The sequence below is a fragment of the Equus quagga genome, chromosome 1 (assembly GCF_021613505.1).
Source record: "Equus quagga isolate Etosha38 chromosome 1, UCLA_HA_Equagga_1.0, whole genome shotgun sequence".
Lineage (NCBI taxonomy): Eukaryota > Metazoa > Chordata > Mammalia > Perissodactyla > Equidae > Equus > Equus quagga.
The window spans coordinates 85610110-85631337 of NC_060267.1; the positions used below are offsets into that span (position 1 = coordinate 85610110).

The following is a 21228-nucleotide window of genomic DNA, read 5'->3' on the forward strand; positions in this document are numbered from 1 at the left end:
GCCACATGATCTAAACTTATAGTAAGAGATTGAAAAGAATCTGCTTTAAGTTACCAAGACCAAAGTAACTGGAAAATTACATCTGTAATTTAATAAGCCTAACCCTAAAAAAAAATCTTACACTACTTCATATTACCCTTATGAGAGATACCTTTTTAAAATTTCACAAGTAAGTTATTAGAAGATTTTCTTTTTAAATGCAGGATCCTTTTCAAGTCAGGATCCTACCAATGTTGATATTTTAGTATTTAAACCAGCTAAGCATTAAACAAAAGCAGATGAATAAATAATGTGAACTCTGAAAAGACCTTGCTTTTGCCTTTTTTGTTGTTTGTTTTCCTTTTTTAGAAAATATACGCATTGCACATCTTTCAGGAATTAACAAAGCCTATACTTTCAGGTTTAAAGATAGCAGGCTTACCAGATTTTAAATGAAATATTGAGTGCTACAGTGATTTAATGGTTTTAAACCATAGATGTCATTGCGGTCTGAGGGTGTCACAGACAACTTAAGAAAGAAAGAAAAAAAACAGGGCACAGAGAAATCACTTTGTCAGTAATTACAATCAAGAGTCCTAAAATGTGGCTCAGGCTGCTCATTACTTCTTCCTTCTGTATCAAGACCCTTATTTACATTTCAGATTACATTTTTTATGAAACAGTAAGATCTATCAGAGCTGAGAGGACTGAAATAATGAGGGGAAAACATTTTAATAAAACGTGTTGGGTCTGCATTACTTCCGTGTCAGAAAGAAAGGCTACTTCTGTAGTGATGGATCATTTATTCTGCTTCTAAACGAGAAGCAAAAAGATGAAACTGATGAACTTTTACTGCCCATTTGTCTTTAGCAGACAATTAAGACAGAGAAGATCAAAATGGATTATCATACCACGCAGACAACTGGCCCAACAGTAATACATCTCCGGGACCACAGATTTGTAACTCTCTTTTATCCCTCCCCTTTCTTCTTACTTCTTTTTCCACTCTAAAGGCAGTGCTAGCTTTGTGGCTCAAGGAGAGCCAAAAGGCTGGTCATCATTATTCAGTCACAGATGTCAATCTAACCTCCCTTTTTTCTCAGTTTCTAAAGCAGTGAGCCACAATAATTTGTGACAGATTCTTTTACTGTAAGGTACAAAGAACACACAGAATAAAACATCTAGCAGCAGCAAGCGTCTCTGATCAAGTGTGCTGGTACATGGGAAATACACTATATGTAAAAACAAGCACTGGTAGTTTAGGCGAATAGGGAGAAAAACTGGGGGGAATTTGTGTGTGTGCGTGTGTAGTAATAAGTGCTATACTTTTTGGTGAACTATCTCAAGTATTCCTTACAGATAGCATCATAAATGATTTAATACTGGAAATGTTGTCTAGACAAAGTACCTATTCAGCATTTAAGGCTTGTATGTAATAGACACATTTCTAAGAATTCCTTTACAATAGCACACCAAGGGGAAAGATAATTTGTTTTAATCCAACAAATGCTAAGAAGAAAAAACATATAAAATCAGAATCTAAATGATAAAAAGATCAATAAAAAATATGCGGGTCTCATTTCCTTGACCAGTAGATCAACTCTCAAATACATTTCTTGGAATTTGGAGGTAACTTCTCCAAATACAAAGGAGATCTTTCATTCATCCTTCATTCTTGAGTTATACATGGTAAAGAATGGAAACCGTGTGTTAAGCAGGAAGAGATGCTAAATAAGGCAGTGATATACACACCCTCGTAAGTCTACATCTAGTCCATGAATATCATCCTCCAAATTTCAAAACTATATCACTGATGTAAACAAAGAAAACAAACACCCATCCTATGAGCACTTTAAAATAAAAGCAATCATTATTTTTTAGATTCCTACTGTAATTTTAAATTATTCAATTTAATGTATGAAATTATACAATTTCAATGTATGAAATACTTGTAAGATCATCCATTAACCAAAGTAAAGAGAACTAAGTTCATAACATAACACTATCTAGTCAGTAAAGTGGGCTCCATATGCAATGACAGAATTGATAATAATCTATATTTCTCTATATACACACATAGGTATGTGTAGGACCTGTATATATACACATATACTCTCCCAAACATACAGACACATATACTAAGAGAAATAAACATGGAAATCAACACCAAATTGCCACAGCAGTTATCTCTGAGCAGTAAAATTACAGATGATTTGTATTTTCTTTCTTTTCATTCTTTTTTTAAGTTTATTTTTGCTTTATCTATATTTCCTAAATTTTTTTGGTCATTAACATGCAAGTTTTTAAAGTCATACCCAAAAAAATCACGTTGCTCAAAAATTTTCAGATATAGTAAGAATCTATGTTTAAAGGAATAAACTCAGATGTTAAGTATGTTATTTTAAGTTTTCTCCCACAAAATTTTTTCTCATTGGGTAATTCAGATCATGGGACCACAAAGGTTACATACCTAGACAACAAGATATTAAAAGATTGATTTTCTTAAGAGCTATGACCTCAAGTCTATTCTAAACAATATTTTAAGCTTTTCCACCCTTTAGACATTGTCTAGAGAAAAAAAAATAAAAAGGTCCTATAATCTTTGGATTGTATAGTTTAAATCCACAGGGCTCAATCTCACATCAATTTAAGGTAAGATAAAAATTCAACTCTCCCGTTGGAAGATGAAGAGTAATATTTTTTAAAATCTCATCTAAAAGTCTTGAGATCACATACAAAGCAAACCATATCAGTTCTCTTGGGTTCTTGTACAATAAAATCTCATTACAAAGCATCTCATTATACTGATTATCCAGTTATATTCCTGGTCACATTATGTCCCCATATTCATAAAGATGTATCAGATGCTTTGCCCTCTATCCAACAGGCCACACTGAAAGGTGTTACTACTGCTGTACTGGATATTTCTATCTTGTTGTACTTATTTTCATTCAAGGACATTTTTTTAATAGACAAAATTAAACGGATGTACTTCAGAAACATGTTTTTATTGTGTACAATGTCCCACATATGAACAGCTTTATGAAGTTGTTTTATTCAGTGTAATCAGGATGCTTTTATTTCAAAACTGCTTTTAAAAAGTACCAAATTGCATATTTGAACTAAAAATGTAAGGTGCCTCAAAAGTGCAAAACATCTCTAATATTTCTCGAGATAGAAACTGGAATCCAGAATGTATAACTTAGATCTAATTATAAAGAGTAGACCAACATCAGAACTTCAGCACTATTTTGTGAGTAAAATATTTCCTTCCACTTCATTCCATGCTTGCAGAATGCAGGAAATTTGAGATGGCAGGACCAAGTGGCCAACCTTAACTTTCACTACCATCATTAAAACCACCCTTACCCTAAACACCATTCCTGCATGTGTATCTTCTCCTTCAAGTACTATGATAACATAGTTTCATAATCTATTTCCAATTCCGGGAAATGTTATCAACTTTCCTCTTCCCTTCTTTTTTGTTACACTGGTTCTTGACGGCTTAAATAGCATTTAAAAAAGAAAAAAAAGTTCACAGGCAATCCAAAAAGGATTTCCTAATGAACGGAGGACTGGAGAATACCTAAAAGTAAAAGGCAAAATTTGTAATAGATTTTCTTCCTTACTTTCTGTGCATTTTCCCCCTGAAGGTAACACCCTAAATCTAGCACCAATATTTTCAATCTTACTTCAATATGTTTTACTTTTTGTCTTGGGGTCCTAATTACTGTTTCTCTTCCCTTCTAAAAATTCATTTATCTCTTTCAGTAAAAAGAACAGTAATAATATGTTGAACAACTCTGAAATAAATTTTGTCATGTAAAAAATTAATTACGCATTCCGAACCTGGTCACTGTAGTCCTCCGGGAATTGCCTCTGCACCTCAGGATCTGTAAATAATTGACAGATAATATTAATTGGCTTTGGATTAGTGAGCAAGCAGAGGATCACACATTAATATTTGATCAGAAGATGATAGCAGCCCTGGCAGGGGATCCAAGGGGGGCAGCTGAGGCTGCTATGTTGATGAGCACAAGGAAGGACTAGGCAAGGCACTCCCATTACCCTCCTCCAGAAATATAAAAAAGAAAAATTTTGAAGACCTGATGCTACTGTTAACTTTAGACTATTACCTAATGCAAAAATCTTGCTGGCTGCAAATTGCCCTCAATATATTTTTCCAGAGAAAATGAGTCTTAGACCTGCTTGACTTTTCTTTTCTAATCAGGAGCCTTCTTTTCATAGTTACAGATGTGAGCTTGATAAACCACCTTTTTTTAAACACCAGTTTCAGACTGGTGGAGGGGAGAAGAATCCTTTCAAGGAACAAATGCAAAACATTTACTTTTTAAAAATAAAATATATCCTTCCCAAAATACTTATGAACTCTTAAAAATAAAGACAAAACTAGATAAAGTTTTCTTAAAGACAGAACCAAACAATACACGGCTAGCTTGTCAGCATAAACAAAGTATCATATGAGATATTACGTTCTATCTAACATAATTAGACTTGCTCAGAAACTATAAAAATCCATAGGTGAAAATACCTTTCATGACCATCTGTTTAAAATGGAATTACTAAAGGGGTCACTTGATCCTTCAATCATAATTGCAAGGTAATCCAACGCCATCGTCTGAAAGTCAATACAGAAGTGTACTAATTAAAAGCTATTAGCACTCCATTTGCTATCGGCTAGGAAAACATTCAATCTTTTCTAATAAGAGGAAGATTTGGTTCCTCAGAGACACATTAAGAGAAGTGATCAGAATAATATCTATCTGAGAAATCACATATCAATGCAAAAGGCTTATTTTATTTTACTTTTTTGAGAACGATTAGCCCTGAGCTAACATCTGCTGCCAATCCCCCTCTTTTTACTGAGGAAGACTGTCCCTGAGCTAACATCCGTGCCCACCTTCCTCTGCTTTACATGTGGGATGCCTACCACAGCATGGCTTGCCAAGCGGTGCTATGTCGGCACCCAGGCTCCCAGCTGGTGAACCCCAGGCTGTCGAAGCGGAACATGTGAACTTAACTGATGCGCCACCAGGCTGGCCCCTAAAAGGCTTATTTAAAAGCACAACATTTGAGGGTCCCCTCTCATCATGATCACAATATATATTACTCGCTTTTCATATCTATCTTTTAAAACACCAGTTTACTTCTCTGTAAAAGTGAATCCATGTAGAAGTTAAAAGCACCCAAATCACAACACAAAAATGCCAGTAATTGTTCTGCAGTGAAGAATCAAAAAGGGAGAAAACTAAGGGCCTATTCACATACTACATTTAAATGTTAGAAATACCAGTTTTCAAGTCATTACAGTTAACAGATGTTATTTTTCAAAACCCAAGACTAATAACAAAAGCAGGAATATTCAAAAGGTCATAGTAAAAGCAGAGCTTCCCAAAGTGGGTAGTGCAAAACAGCTGAAACTATCTGTAGATCTTTTCAGCTCTTGAGGTGTCTTCCGGTTGACTTAAAAATCAGGGATCAATTTCTTTCTTTACTCTCATCTTAAAATACTAGAAAAGACAAATGATGTGTTTAGACTGTGACTATCAGAATTCTGGAGCAATCCCCCCCGGCAAGGATGCCCTGGTGGGCTAGATGAAGATGCTGTTGTTTCTCTCTGGCCTGAAGGGCTGAAATCACACAAGGACTTGCCCTCTTGAGACAAGAGGCCAGAGGGCGCTAATGGTGTGGCATGAAAAGCACTAGGTCTACAAGGAAGAATTAGCCAGCAGGATGCAAAGGGACATCCACATGCCCCACAAACCTCTAGAAGTGTGCTATCGGGGTGGGGGTCAGGGAGGACTAAAAAGGAAGGCCATGGCTGTAATTCCTAAAACATGCATAAATGACTTAGTCCAGAAAAAAACTGGTATTTTAGGATTTAAAACCAAAAAAAAAAGAAAAAGAGAGAGATGTACTCTAAGCCACTGAGGGACACAGCAAAACAGAGATTGGGAAAGCCACAAAATAATCTAAGGCATTTTCTTTTTCTTCCGGTTGTCATGTGGTTAATACTTACTCTTCAACGAGAAAACTTCATAAAGAAATGACTCACATATAAACCTTTAATACCATGTCCTCTGTCTTGAGTAGTTTGTGTTTTGGGGAACCACAAAATACCAATGGAAATACAGATGGAATAAAACCAAAGACTTTATTTTTTATCACCATTTTGTAAGGGGATGAACATCAGAAACCAAAATTTGTGGTATATTCTTCAATTTAAAAAATAAGTTTCTTCTTTACAGGTGGGAGAAGGAAAGTTTCTAAATCTCTTTAACCAACTATATTAATAATTAACTTATTTTTAAAATGTATTTTATACATATACAACATAGTAGAATTGAAAAAAGAGAAGGAAACATGGCTGAAAGAAAAATCAACCTATTTTCATACAATGAAGGTAAAGACGACCATGGAATACCAAGATAGGGGTCACTGAAATCATACTACCCTAAACACTGCCTCAATGGTAGGCAACATAATAAAGAACATCAACTAAATTCCTTCAACTGTCCTAAGACGAACCGTAGAGTGAGATTTCCAGATTTTAACAGAATCATGTTCCAAGATAATACATGGATTATTATTTACTATGATTCAAGTATAAAACTTTTGATTTCCTTTCTTTAAGGCCCTGAGGTTTACAAAAGCAAACTTCATGGGTCCTTAACACTCTCTAAAGCAATATTTTAAAAAAAAAAGCAGTGTTTTTTAAAACCAAAGCCCAACCTATAAAGTTCCATTCAATTAGCTCAAAGATCCTGTCTGATAGTTAATAAAACTATGCAAGCCATTTTGTAAAAATTAACACAAAAACTGAAAATAATTTGTTTGAATTTTCTTAAAATGTCTGTTTTGCACAGTAGGTTGAAATCATCTTTTTTCACATTGAGTTGATCATAATGCCATAATGTCACCAAAATATCGACATTGGAAACATCTGAGTTAAAAAGGTCCAAATACAATCTGCTTTTCTCAAGCAACACAACACCCGCCTTACTAACAGTTTCAGCATGGCACACGTACAAAACCTAGCACCCTGCAGTTAAGCAAACCGCCTTTAAATTTTCTGTCTGGCAGCAATCCACTTGCGTGTCTGTATGTTTTTACAAGTACTCTATGTATTTCATTGCATCAGCTGCATTTCTTTGAGTTTTAAATGGTCTGGGAACATTTTATGAAATGTTCTATATCTTTATATGGAAAATAACATACACTGGAAAACTGTGCATCGGTCTAATATTTATATATCTATTTCTTTATCCACCATCCAACGCCATAATTGCTAATGTTCCAAAACACCTTCTCACATTCATACCTTCACTGCCAAATGCAGTGTCACCAACAACTAACTTTCAACACAAAAATCTGCAGATGAGAGTACTCTACCATAGAAAAAGTAACATAATTTGCTTAGGCCACTGGCAGTAAGAATAGAGCTATCAGCAAACACCAAGATTTTTCTCTAAGAACTGTCCCTATGTCAGAAAATTAAGAACATAATATAGTGGTACATAGCACACACTTCCCTCCTTGTTCTCTCCCAGCAACTTTCTCCTGATTTAAGTAATAGATTCCTAGAAAATTAAAAATCAAGATCACCATCTCCCAGGAAATACTATTCAACAACAACAAAAAAATCATATTCAAAATATCTTGCCAATAAGACGTATGGTACTGTTGAGTCCATATATCTCTTAACCACGTAAGTCTAAAAGAGACAACTGGCTGTGGAACAAGGCCTCATGTTATGTGAATGTGACGGGCCACTACCTTCTCCCAGCACCACAGCCATGCAAGAGGCTGTTCCCACACAGACACATGTGAACCACTTCCACTGGAGGCCACAAGAAACACTTCCATATTTAAAACAGACATTTCACAGTACAGGACTCCCAACCCCACAATCTCATTCAGGCACAGAACATGACCACACTTAAAAGCCTGTATCTTCACAGCAAAAAGAAGTCATCTCAGAACAAATGTCTTATTTTTTTTAAAAAAATAAAAGCTAATTTTCTTCAATCTTAATAGCCCATGTTTTCTAGTCTTCTACTGTAACATACTTTTAAATCTTTAAGATATACCAGATTGCCACAGGATGTTTAATTAATAGAATAAGGGTTTGGGCAAGACTTACTGGAAAGGTGCTATAAATTATTTTACACAGGCTCCAAAACCTTGAGTTCTGCCTTAGGCTTAAAGTTCCTAGAAAACGCGGTAGACAGATCTTTTACAACAGAAATGCAAAATAATTCAAAAAAGTACCGTGGTTATGTATGAGGGCTCATTTGTAGATCAGTAACAAGTCTGTGTACACGTACACACACACACACACCCCCTTACCAAATTATTTTCCTGTTTTTCTCTGTCACATCAATGACTCCATTTCAAGGGTCAAGGCATGACACTTTAATTGATTATTGAAAAATACACTGACTTCATTTTCTATGAAAGGCGTAACAACTGCATACTAACCAAATGTTACAATCTTCTATAACTGGAGCTCTTTTAGGAAATTTAAAAGAAACTGCAATGGAGCCATTAACACGGGAATCTACACTGCTTTCACTTTTAACATGCTAGGTATCAAGGTAGAAAACATTACATTTAATGCCTCCTAAATTTATCCAGTCATTATCTCTAGGATATTTCAGTCAATAAGAGAGAAAGTATTGAATACATTGAAAGCTTACAATATAAAAATCTGCCCTTTAAAACTGAGACTTTAAAATTAGCTATAAACCATATAATCTCATTGTTCAATTTCATGGAGTTTAAGATACTTATCTTCCTCTCCAAACTATCTTCCACAAGCATAAATGCTAATCCAAGCTGCAATCAGATTTAATTTTCCAGATGAGAAGATGGGAATATGCTGCAAACGGGTAACAGTCCAGTAATCACACTTTGCCAAAACACATCTTCAAATTTTATACCCTAAAAACGTAGATTCTCAGAAAATAGTCTGAGAAGTTGTACACTTTGAGGACAAGCTCAGTCTTCTCCAAAACACACTGGGAAATAAATTTTCTTTCAACCTTCAAGAAAAAAAGTTAATTTTTTTGTGTAACGTAGAATTAAAGTTTCTTGATAGCAGGACTGCAAACTGGACTGCACTAAACTAAGAAAGAGCTTCAGGGACACGACTTAGTAAGCTTTGATTACAGCTAGAAAGAGTCAACTTCACTTGCTTTATATTATAAAATACCTGAATCATTGGTTTAGCATTTTAACTAAATATAATTATTCTAGGAAATTATTCCATTTACGATAGCAAAAATTTACTTGTTAAAAACAACATTTTTGAAAGGAATGTTTCAAATGTTTTACATAGTGAAAAGAAAAAACCAAAAACCTATCAACATGTTTTCCTTTTCTCCAACAATGAAACAAAATGGTTTACATAGTCTTTCCTTTAAAAATATTTTTAAACTAAAAATTGCTCATTTCAAAAAAAAATTACAGATTTCAAAATGTAGATTTAATCCTGGGGAAATGACAAAGGAGTATAATTCATTAATCTAAAAGAAAAAATCATTTCAAAGTACTTTAAATGAAGATTTTGTTTCCATGTACAAATGGAATTTCTTTAAAAAAAAAAAAGCTATTCTAGGTATTAACTTTTTGCTCAAAAACGTGAATACTATAAGACATAAAAACTGAGTCATTGCCAATTTTAAACTATGTTTCTATTCTAGCCTTTTCCCTCAACACTGCCATTTAAAATACATTCAAATACTACTTCACAGCAGCCAGCCTGATAACACAGAAATAGTTCACCAACTACACCTATAATAAAAACCCAAATAGCATTATTCAGGGAAGGAGAGCATAACCCACCTCAGTATGGCAAGCAATAGAACCATTCATGTGCCAGCTTCCTCCTCAAACTAACATACTCTGCCTTTCAGACATATCCTGCTCCGATGTAGCTATTTATGCATAAACAGCAGACACTGACCTATTGTTTTCAGTTGTTGGGGTTATGAATGTAGTACAGTTACCAATTAAGGGAATCAACAAGTCCTAAACGCATCAGCTGTTCTACATATGAGTCCATTGACATTATGCAGTAAAATCTAGGGAGTTTCATCTTTCTTTCTAAAGAATGCTGATAGATTTTGACCAGCAAATTCCCCTACTCATCGATAATTTAAAATCTTTCTCATAACTAATTTCACCTATAGAAGGAATATAAATCTGATCCTTAACCAAACTTATGCCGCGTAAACCCCAAAATCAAACATAAGTCAAATTCCAAAGGGAGTCTTAAAATGAAAAAGAGAAGGTGTACTGGAGGGAAAAAAAAGTCAAAAGAATATGTTCACTCATGCTTATTTTTCTCCCTACTGAATACCCTAGTTTTCAACCTCCATTATTATTTAGTATTTAGGGTTTTTTAAATTCATTCAAAGTCTGGAACTAATTCCTAAAATCTATCATATTGATAGATAAATATTGATAAAGTTCTTTTTTTTAATGGTTATAATCTCAGGCTTCCATTTAATTTCTCTTTGAGTTAGGATTCATTTTACCCCATCTTTCTGAATGAGCACCAGAAGTGTCAAATTTTTATTCCAATGTGAATAATTACTTCAGACTTAACCTAAATGACAGCTGTGCCCTTTATGTACTACAAACATGACATTACTGCATACAGTCTCCATAAATAGATATATCACATCTGTCAAATTTGGTGAAAAGAGATAACTTAATCATTTACTCAAATACAACTAGTGATTGAGTACCCACTATGTGCCAGGCACTGTGACAGGCATTTTATATAAAACTTCTAATTTTATCTTCACGACAAAGCTATGACATTGGGACTATCATAATTGTATCATAGTTAAAGAAAGCAACAGGTTATTACCTGTCCACCGTTAGAAAATTAGTATTTATTCACGGCACAAATACTCTGATGTGACTGGCCCAGTTGATGAATAAGCCACAGTCTTTGCTCTCAAGTTTACAGTCTAACTCTGACGGAGAATACAGAGAATTAAACAAGCAGTTCCTACAGGGCTGGGTAAGTGCTATGCTAGGCATTAGGAGAGTGGCACTGAGCCTAGTCCTGACCAGGACAGAAAAAGCAAGAAGTGGTAGAGCCAGGTGTGGAGTCTAGCACTAGGCCAGGGTTCATCTCATGCTACCGCAGGTCCCCTTCTAAACAGTCTAAGGGACAGCTAGTGTATTTTGTGAGGCCAGGGGCCATGTACTACTTAGCTCTGTCTCCCATAAAATGTCTTACCTGTTATAAATACCCAAATATTTTGGCATAATAGAATAAATAGAATAGAATAAAATAAACTCATTAAACATCCTGTCTCTCCAAATGGATAAAAGGTCAATTTGATAACATCCAATTGAAAACAAGCCTTTGAAAGCTGCAGGCTTCCTAAAGACTCACTGGCACATAGTAAGCACACAATAAATATTAGTTGTTGTTATATTAACCCCAGTGGGGAAATAAGCAAGCACTATAAATTCGATGGCTACAGATGTCTGGTGTGCCTCAAATTGGAAATACATGTGTTCCTGAAATAAACTTTTATAAATCCAATTAAAATTTTCCCATTGCCTGCCATTACTTACTCAGAAATATTATAACTTTATCAGAAACTGATTTTCTCTTCATCATCAGTGGTTCAAAAATCCTTAAACTCCAGTTTATTTGCCTCCTGGCATCTGTTTACTAATGATCTGTAAACATCAAATGCACTAGGGATTCCCCCAGATTTACAGAAACCCTGAGGTGAATCTTTGTATAAATTGAAGGACCTTTCTGCTAATTTCTTTGCTTTCCAAGTTTGCACTCTGGATTTCAGAAACAGAGTCCCATTAAACATTTTGGCAGTAATAATTATAATACTACCAGCTACCACCTACTGAATGCCTATTTATACCAGTCGTTGCCATAGGTGGTTTATTTTATTATCTTATTTAATCATAGCAACAGCTCTGCCAGGTAAGTAGATGTATCTGTACTTTATAAATAAGGAAAATGAGGCTCACTAAGAACAAATTCACAGAATGAAGCAACAGAGCCAGGAGTCAGCCTGGATACATCAAACTCCCAAGAACCCAACACTCGCTTTCTTTTTTGGTTTTATTTATTTATGTCCTCCTGTTGATCTGTCTTCTAGTCATTATTGTGACTCAACAATAAGAATACATCTGGACAAATAACTACAACATGTTGTCATGAAATAGGCCTTAGCAGATTATGAATGAGAGCTTTCCAATTTCTCTATTTAAATTCCTTTGCCAAGTTCAGCATATAAATAAAATGACTCCAAAGTAACTAGCACTCAATTCAACTATCAAAGGCAATATCTAAAAGATGAATTCATGTTAAAAACAGAATAATTGTGATGGCTAGAGGCTATTCTCATATCATTTATGAAAAATAATCATTTTGCTAAACAGAACGAAAAAGAACATAGAGAAAATGTTTTCCTACTTAAGAAAAATGTGTTTTCAAGTACCTCTAAACCACACTGAGAACCTGAATGCTAAGGCCAAACTAGACCATACAGCATAGATAAAGCCAACACCCCAGCAAGGGAAGCATAGTATGCCTGTCAACTAGAAGGCTTTCTTATACCAAAATTCTGCTTCTCTTCCTCTGGAAACAAGCCATTGCTACCTAGTTCTTATTTGTATCATTATAGAAGCAGTGCCTATATCCTACACCATTTGTGTGTGTGTGTGTGTGTGTGTGTGTGTGTGTGTGTGTGTGTGTGGTAAAATATACATAACATAAAATTTGCCATTTTAACCATTTTTAAGTGTACAATTCAGCGGCATTAAGTACCTTCACATTATTATACAACCATCACTACCATACATCTCCAAAACTTTTTCATCTTCCCCAGCTGAAACTCTGAACCCATTATAACTCCCCCTTGTCCCCTCCCCTCAGTCCCTGGCAACCACCATTCTACTTTCCATTTCTATGAATTTAACTACTCTAGGTACCTCCCATAAGTGGAATCATACAATGTTTGTCCTTTTGTGACTGGCTCGTTTCACTCAGCATGCCTTCAAGGCTCATTCACGTTGTACCAGGTGTCAGAATTTCCTTCCTTTTCAAGGCTGAACGATATTCCACCGTTATGTATACACCACATTTTGTTTATCCATTTATCTATCTATGGACATGAGTTTCTTCTATCTTCTGGCTATTGTGAATAACATTGCCGTGAACATGGGTGTACAAATATTTGTTCAAGTCCCTGCTTTCACTTCTTTTGGATATATGTCCAGAAGTGGAATTGCTGGATCACATGGTAATTCTATGTTTAACTTTTTTGAGGACCTATACCACTTTTAACATGTTTCAAGACCTTTATGTTATAAAACTAGAACCGTCTAGAATCCGTAGCTTGGCCATTAAGACCACCCATCCAATTTCATCTCTATTTCTTAAAAATAAACCCCCAAATCTAGCCAGCATGATTAATTCACTTTCCCACAAAACTGGATATGCTTTGCTCATCTTTCTCCTCATCCCTCATCTAAATCAGACACTTCCAAAACATGCTCTTAGGCATCACAATTTATAAATGTGGCCAATTGTATATTTTTATATAAATTAACATTTAATCACACTAGCACTTAAAGAAAAATTAAGACAAAGAATCACATCCTCCATCAAAAATGAAATGAATTTGAAATGAAGCTGGCAAAGGAACAGCAAAACTGGCACACTCACCTGCACTGCTCCCCAACTCAGGAAATTCCTTTACGAGCTTTCTGGCACTCGTGGTCAGCCAGCAGCAAATTTCTCAACCTCTTCTCTCTAAGTTCCCTTCACATTCTTACTGTGACCAAATGCTGGCTCCTCTAGAGCCCTCTCGAGTAGTGAATGTTTCCTCTTCACCGCTCCTCCCACTAGCCTGGACGTGGGGTAGGTGGCCTCTGATCCTTGTTGCCACTTCCAGACCATCCTCCTCCCTCCTTATTTTCCAAAATCCCAGATTTTAACCTCAGGTCACCAGACTATACTCCCATCCCCACTCTACTCTGTTGTTACCTACTAACCCCAGGGTTACTCCTCATTCCTTGAATCTTGCAGATCCTGGTGCACTGCCACTCACCCTACTACTACTCCTACCACAGTTTTACTCAGATTTTAGCATTCACATAGATGATCCTTCCAAATCCCTGAATTCTTGATTCCCTGGTCTCCTCCCCACCAAGGGTCTTGTCTTCTAGCCAATCTCAGCTACTCACTCCCATGGTCATACCCAAACTCTACAGATACCAATAACTGAAATCCCCTCAATAATCATAATTTCAAGCATCTCAGTCCTCAATCATAACCTACCTCCTTCTCTTCTGGTTCATTCCTTATAGTATTCCAACTTCATTCTTCAATCCCATAGGGACATACACTATCAATCTTTTCACTGCCCTTCATCCACCTCAGTGGATGAACTATCCTGCTTACCCAGCTTAAATTCTAATTCATAACTGTTCCTTTACATACTTCCTCAATTCCTTTGTGCCTCTCTTACTTTGCCATCCTTACTTGGCAAAACCACAATCCTTGTTAAATCCAACTATCACCTGTACCCCTGTACCTGACTGTGCCTGTAGGAAAACACACAACTATGTTGAATAATCTAGCTTTAAATTCAGATTATTCACTGTAAGTGAGCTCTAACGCGACTTAGTAATTATACCACATTGTCCTTAAGTCATTCACTCTCTCGCTCTCCTCAGTAATTATTTCATACTTTCTCCTCTCCCCTCAAACCTCCAACCATCTCCATCCACAATTGGCACTAATTACCTTATCTGCCCCTTCCTTGAAAAAACTGAGCAATCAGAAGAGAACTCCCATAAGCCTCCACCACTACTGCTACCCATTTATTCTCTCTGACCCATAGATCTGCCTTCATCCTATTAATATGAAGAACTGCCCGTGCCCCTTGCAAAGGCCCCTCCTCTACTCGTGAACTAGGATCCCATTCCCTCTCACCAACTCAGACATAGCTCCACCAACTCTCCCGTTTTATTAATTTTACCTCTCTACGGGATCTTTCCCATCAGCATGCAAACATATTGTTATTTCTGTAATTTTTTTTCTTTGTGAGGAAGATTGGTCCTGATCTAACATCTGTTGCCACTCTTCCTCTTTTTGCTTGAGGAAGATTGTTGCTGAGCTAACATCTGTGCCAATCTTCCTCTATTTTATGTGGGATGCCACCTCAGTGTGTCTTGATGAACGGAGCTAGGTCTGCACCCGGGATCTGAACCTGTGAACCCCAGGCTGCCAACACAGACCACACGAACTTCACTACCCCAACCAGGCTGGTCCCTGCAAATATTTTTTAAAAGTCAAGCTCACCCCCTTCACATTCCATTTCTCTCATTCTCTTTAAAGCTATCTTCTTCAAAAGAGTGTCTGTACTCACTGTCACCACTTCCTCTCCTCCTACTCTATCGAACCCATGCCAATCAAGCTTTTCGCCTCATCACCTCTCCAAAACTACTCATGTACCAATGACCACACCAATGACCTCCTTACTGCTAACATCAATTATCAATCTTCAGTCCTCCTCTTATTTAACCTGTAAGCACCAGTAGACACCCTTGATTACTTCTTTCCCCTTGAACCACTTTCTTCATGTGGCTTCCAGAACACCCCACTCTCCTGCCTCACTGCTTCTCCTTGGACTCCTTGATAACCTCTTCCTATTGAATGGCCCCAGAGTTCAGTCCTTGGACTTCTTCACTTTTCTTTCTCAATGTCCTCCTTCACTGGTCTCTTCAGTCTCATTACTTCAAATACCAATATGCACAGTCAACTTTAAATTAATTTCTCCAGCTCAAACCTCTCTCAACTTCAGACTCATTTATCTGTCTACTCAACATCTCCACTTGGATGTCTAACACACATCTCAAATTTAACATGTCCAAAACTGAACTCCAGATCTTTCTCTCTCATTTCAGATCCAATCTGTCAATCCTGTCAACTAAATCTTCAAAATATATTCAAATTCTGACCATTTCTCTCCATCACCAGCACTACCATTCTGCTCTAAGTCACCATCATCTCCCACCCGGATTACTTCAATAGTCTAACAGGTTTCCCTCCTTCTACCTATGATTCCCTACAGTCTGTTCTCAAAACAGTAGCCAGAGTAATCCTGTTAAACTTAAGGCAGGCCCACCTATAAGATGTCTTCCCTTTACCAGCAACTCTCTCACCTAACTCCTCTCCTAACTCTGTTCCAGCCACATTGGTCTACTTGCTGTTCCTCAAACATGCAAGCCATGCTTCCACTTCATGGCCTTTGCCCTTGCCCTTCATTCTGTCAGATAAATATCAAGGAAGAAGGCATATGCTATCTGCCTTCATTCACAAATTACTTTCCCAGTGTGGTCTTCCCCAATCGCCTAATTGAAAATTATAAGTTCCCTATCCCCATCATTCCTTCCTTATTCAATTTTCCTGCAATCTATTTTTCTCCTTAGCACATTTTACTACCCAACATACTACATACTTTCTTATTATCTGTTTTCCACTACTAGTATGTGTCTTTATGATGGCAGGGATTTTTGCCTACCTTGTTCACTACTACATCCCCAGAACCTGGAATAGGGCCTAGCACATAAATACCGAATGAATGAAAGAAGGAACGAAGGGAGAAAGGGAGCAAAGATTCAACCACTCTTTCCAGCAAATAATTTGGCAATGTGTTTCCAAAGCACCAAAGATGTACACTCTCCATATGCTAGTAATTCCACTTCGCATAATCTATCCCAAGGAGCATAATCAGAAATGTAAGTAATTGTTTTTGCTTGTTTCAAGTATCATTTCAAAAATTTGAAGGGGAGTAATAATAAACTCAAGTGACCCAATATTCACACTGCCCTTACAATTAGATTGTGTCCTCCCTGACTTCAAAATATACTACAGAGCTACAGTAATCAAAACAGCATGGTACCGGCACAAAAACAGGCTCACAGATCAAGAGAACAGAATTGAAAGCCTAGAAATAAAACCACACATCTATGGGCAGCTAATCTTTGACAAAGGAGCTAAGAACATACAATGGAGAAAGGAAAGTCTCTTCAATAAATGGTGCTGGGAAAACCAGACAGCCACATGTAAAAGAATGAAAGTAGAGCATTCTCTTATGCCATTCACAAAAATAAACTCAAAATGGATCGAAGACTTGAAGGTAAGACTTGAAACCACAAAACTTCTAGAGGGAAATATAGGCAGTACACTCTTTGACATCAGTCTTAGAAGGATCTTTTCGGACACCATGTCTTCTCAGACAAGGAAACAAAAGAAATAATAAACAAGTGGGACTTCATTAGACTAAAGAGCTTCTACAAGGCAAGGGAAACCAGGATTGAAACAAAAGACAACCCACCAACTGGGAAAAAATATTTGTAAATCATATATCTGACAAAGGGTTAATCTCCATAATATATAAAGAACTCACACAACTCAACAACAAAAAGTCAAACAACCTGATCAAAAAAAGGGCAGAGGAAAAGAACAGACATTTCTCCAAAGAAGAAATATGAAAAGATTCTCAACATCACTGACCATCAGGGAAATGCAAATCAAAACTACTCTAGGATATTATATAATAACCAAGACAAAAAATAACAAATGTTGGAGAGGTTGTAGAGAAAAGGGAACCCTCATATACTGCTGGTGGGAATGCAAACTTGTTCAGCCACTATGGGAAGCAGTATGGAGATTTCTCAAAAAACTAAAAATAGAAATACCATATGACCCAACTATCCCACCACTGGGTATCTATCCAAAGAACTTGAAATCAGCAATTCAAAGAGACTTATGCACCCTATGTTCACTGCAGTATTATTTACAGTAGCCAAGAAGTGGAATCAATCCAAGTGCCCATTGACTGATGATTAGATAAAGAAGATATGGGGTGTGTATATATACACACACTCACTCACACACACAAACACACACACAATGGAATACTACTCAGCCATAAAAAATGACAAAATCATCCCATTCACAACAACATGGATGAACCTTGAGGTTATGCTAAGTGAAATAAGCCAGATAGAGAAAAACAAACACCATATGATTTCACTATGTGGAAGATGAACCAACACAAGGACAAAGAGAAATATTTAGTGGTTACAGAGGGAAGAGGGGTGGGAGGTGAGCACAAAGGGTGAAAGGGCGCACCTAGAAGGTGACTGACAAATAATAATGTACAACTGAAATTTCACAATGTTGTGAACTATCATAACATTGATTAAAAAAAATTAGATTGTTTCTAATGCGACCATCATTGCATTATCAAGAATTAACTCAGAATACAAAGATTTATCACACTGTGTTAGCAATTATGAGTTTTTGTTTTCAAAAGAGACTAAAGGAAACCCACCAAAACTTCTAGCTATGAGTCTTTGAGTTGTGGAATTATAGGTGATTTTTTCTTTTATTTCCTGAATTTTCCACATTTTTAAACAAAGTTCATAATTAAACCAAAAAAAAACCTTTGTAAATAAAGAAATATGCTCCTGGGAAATTAGACTTAAATGGCCCACAATAGCTTATAATGTCCCCATCTGCCTCTTCCAGGAATCTACCCCTGACTACTTCAGCTCACACTGACTCATCTCCTCCGAGCTTCTTTAATATTTACTGCTTTGGTAGAATCGTAAATTATTAACACCTTATCATGCACCTAATCATTTACTATCCTAGACTGTTACTTCTCTTGTCTAAGTACTGGTCATCTCAATAAATAAAACAAGCAGCTCCCAAGGCCAGGAGCCAAGTCTCCCTTCTCTTCTGTGCTCTTCCCAAGAACCAACGTACTACAGCAGTCAAGCATAGTATGGAGCACAGAGCAGGCTGCCTTCATAAGTGCTTTCTAAATTGAACACTATTCTGAAGTGCCCTTATGAAATTTCCCAAGGAAGATTAATTTAGTCAAGTCTCCTCCAAAAGACTCTACGGAATGCCTATTCTGTGTCACACACTGTTAGTGGCATATACCATGTCATGTCACTTAAGCTCGACAACTCTACAAGGTAAATATTGTTATCCGCACAAAACCAGGAGAAGTGACATCAGTGGCTTAGAATCATGCAGATGGTAAATGTAAAAGTCAAGATTCAAACTCATAGATTTAACTCAAAAACCTATAGGTTTTAATCTTTGTGCTTATACAGCTTATAACGTCCCATCCGTCTCTTCCAGGAATCTAGCCCTGACTACAGGTCTTAATCATTGCGCTTATACAGCAGAAGTTATCAAACTTTGGCATGCATCAAAATACCTGAAGGGCTTGATTCAGTTTCTTTTTCAGCACTTCTAGGGTAGCACCCAAGAATTTCCATTTCTAACAAGTTCCCAGGTGACGCTGATGCTGCTGGTCTAGAGACTTCACTTTGAGAATAACTATTCTACAAACTTGATAAAAACCAGCAACAAGGATCCACTCAGCAAAGTTAAGAAGAAAAGGTGAGACATCTTCAATTCTATCCTTGAGTCTCAGCTCAGGTATTACTTTTCAGTGAAAATTCTCCGACCCCTCTTCCCACCACCAGCAGGTTAGGTGCCCCTCTTATGTGTTGATCCTAAACATTCCACACACTGGCTCAATCTATTGTGAGCATTAAGTTAGTATTACTATTAAGCTACTATTACATTTTATGTTATGTATGTGTGTATACATATATAACATATGTCTCATATATGTTCCATATATTATATTATATATATGCTACAGTTACATTATGCTACTATTACCATTATTACTACTACTATCATCACTATTATGATACCTATTACAATCTCCTTCTATGGGCTCTCCAGTATTATAGAGGCTGGAAAGCTAAAAACTTTATTTCCCAAAGGCCCCTGCAACTAGGATACCAGGTGTGATTTAGGTTCTGCCAATCAGATCCACCTGGTGAGACTTGAAATCAGAGGACAGGCAAGGGAAAACAAAGGGGTAACATGAGGAACCTACTTTTCTCATGCAGAACTAGCAGGAATAGTATGACGGCTCTGGAGGCAACAACCTTGATAGAGACTTCCTGAGCCCCAATGGCAAAGGTAGGAATATCCTGGGGCTGACATCTGGGGTGGCAACTTCCAGATTCCCCTACCTTCTCGACATGGCAGAGGTAGTAGTTTTCTCGGAGTGCCACTTCTGCAGTGTTACTCTGAAAGTCATTCCTGGAAATTCAGCCTAAAGCCTGTTCCTCCAATCTTTCCAATGATTCTGTAAACATCAACTTTTCTGTACTCAATCCTTTTCCTGATAGAGTAGCTTCTCTTATCTTCAGCTGGACTTTGACTGATACCCATCCTGTGCATACCTTTTCCTACACTTATACTGGACTATAATCTTCCATTTACTTGCCGACCTCTCCCACCAAACCCTAGCTTTCTTGACAGTAGAGCCACTTTTATCTTTGTATCCTCTACTAGAACACTATCTGACTCATAGTACACAATCCTTTTTTAGTAAGCTCTTACACAATCATAATAGCCATTGTAATGTGAAAAAGATTCGGCATGAATATTAAAGTGTTGGACTGGGAATCAGTAGGCCTAGATTCTGCCACTATGTGATCTTAAATGAGTCTCTGAACCTGAATTCTTTCAAATATAAACTGAAAGTGTTGACTAAATGAGTTTTCTTGACTGTAAACTCCTATCATTCTATGATCTAAAATCCTTAGACAAATCGTTGCTTTGGCAAAACGTCCATATCTGTTAGCAACCTTTAAAGGAAAATGGCCCATGGGGCCGGCCCCGTGGCCCAGTGGTTAAGTTTGTGCGCTCCGCTTCATCGGCCCAGGGTTTCAGTGATTTCAATCCTGGGCGTGGACATGGCACCGCTCATCAGGCCATGCTGAGGGGGCATCCTACATGCCACAACTGAAAGGACCCACAACTAAAAATACACAACTACATACAGAGGGGCTTTGGGGAGAAAAAGGAAAAAAATAAAATAAAATCTTTAAAGGAAAATGGCCCTGAGGAAAGCACTTCTTTCTGGTTTTCCCTATGGCCAACCACCCAACGGAGTTAACATGACTCTTAGAAAAGATAGAAAACAATTCCAAAGTCCTTTCAATGAAGTAAAATTCTAAATTTAAGCAACAGTTGCTACTTAAATACTTTTCTACTTATGCCTTTTAAATTAAGGATTTAGAATGTCTGAACGCTGAAATACATATTTCCCATTA

General features: G+C 36.8%; 1 protein-coding gene across 9 annotated transcripts in view; it reads right to left on the reverse strand.

Annotated features, from left to right (window-relative positions):
• DENND1A (DENN domain containing 1A) overlaps positions 1 to 21228 on the reverse strand; it is a 519789-nt gene that overhangs the window by 374433 nt on the left and 124128 nt on the right. For all 9 annotated transcript variants that reach the window (XM_046662949.1, XM_046662983.1, XM_046663004.1 and 6 more), the window contains one exon: positions 3829 to 3872. In XM_046662949.1, coding sequence (XP_046518905.1) covers positions 3829 to 3872 — 44 coding nt within the window. The remainder of the gene's footprint in view (positions 1 to 3828; positions 3873 to 21228) is intronic.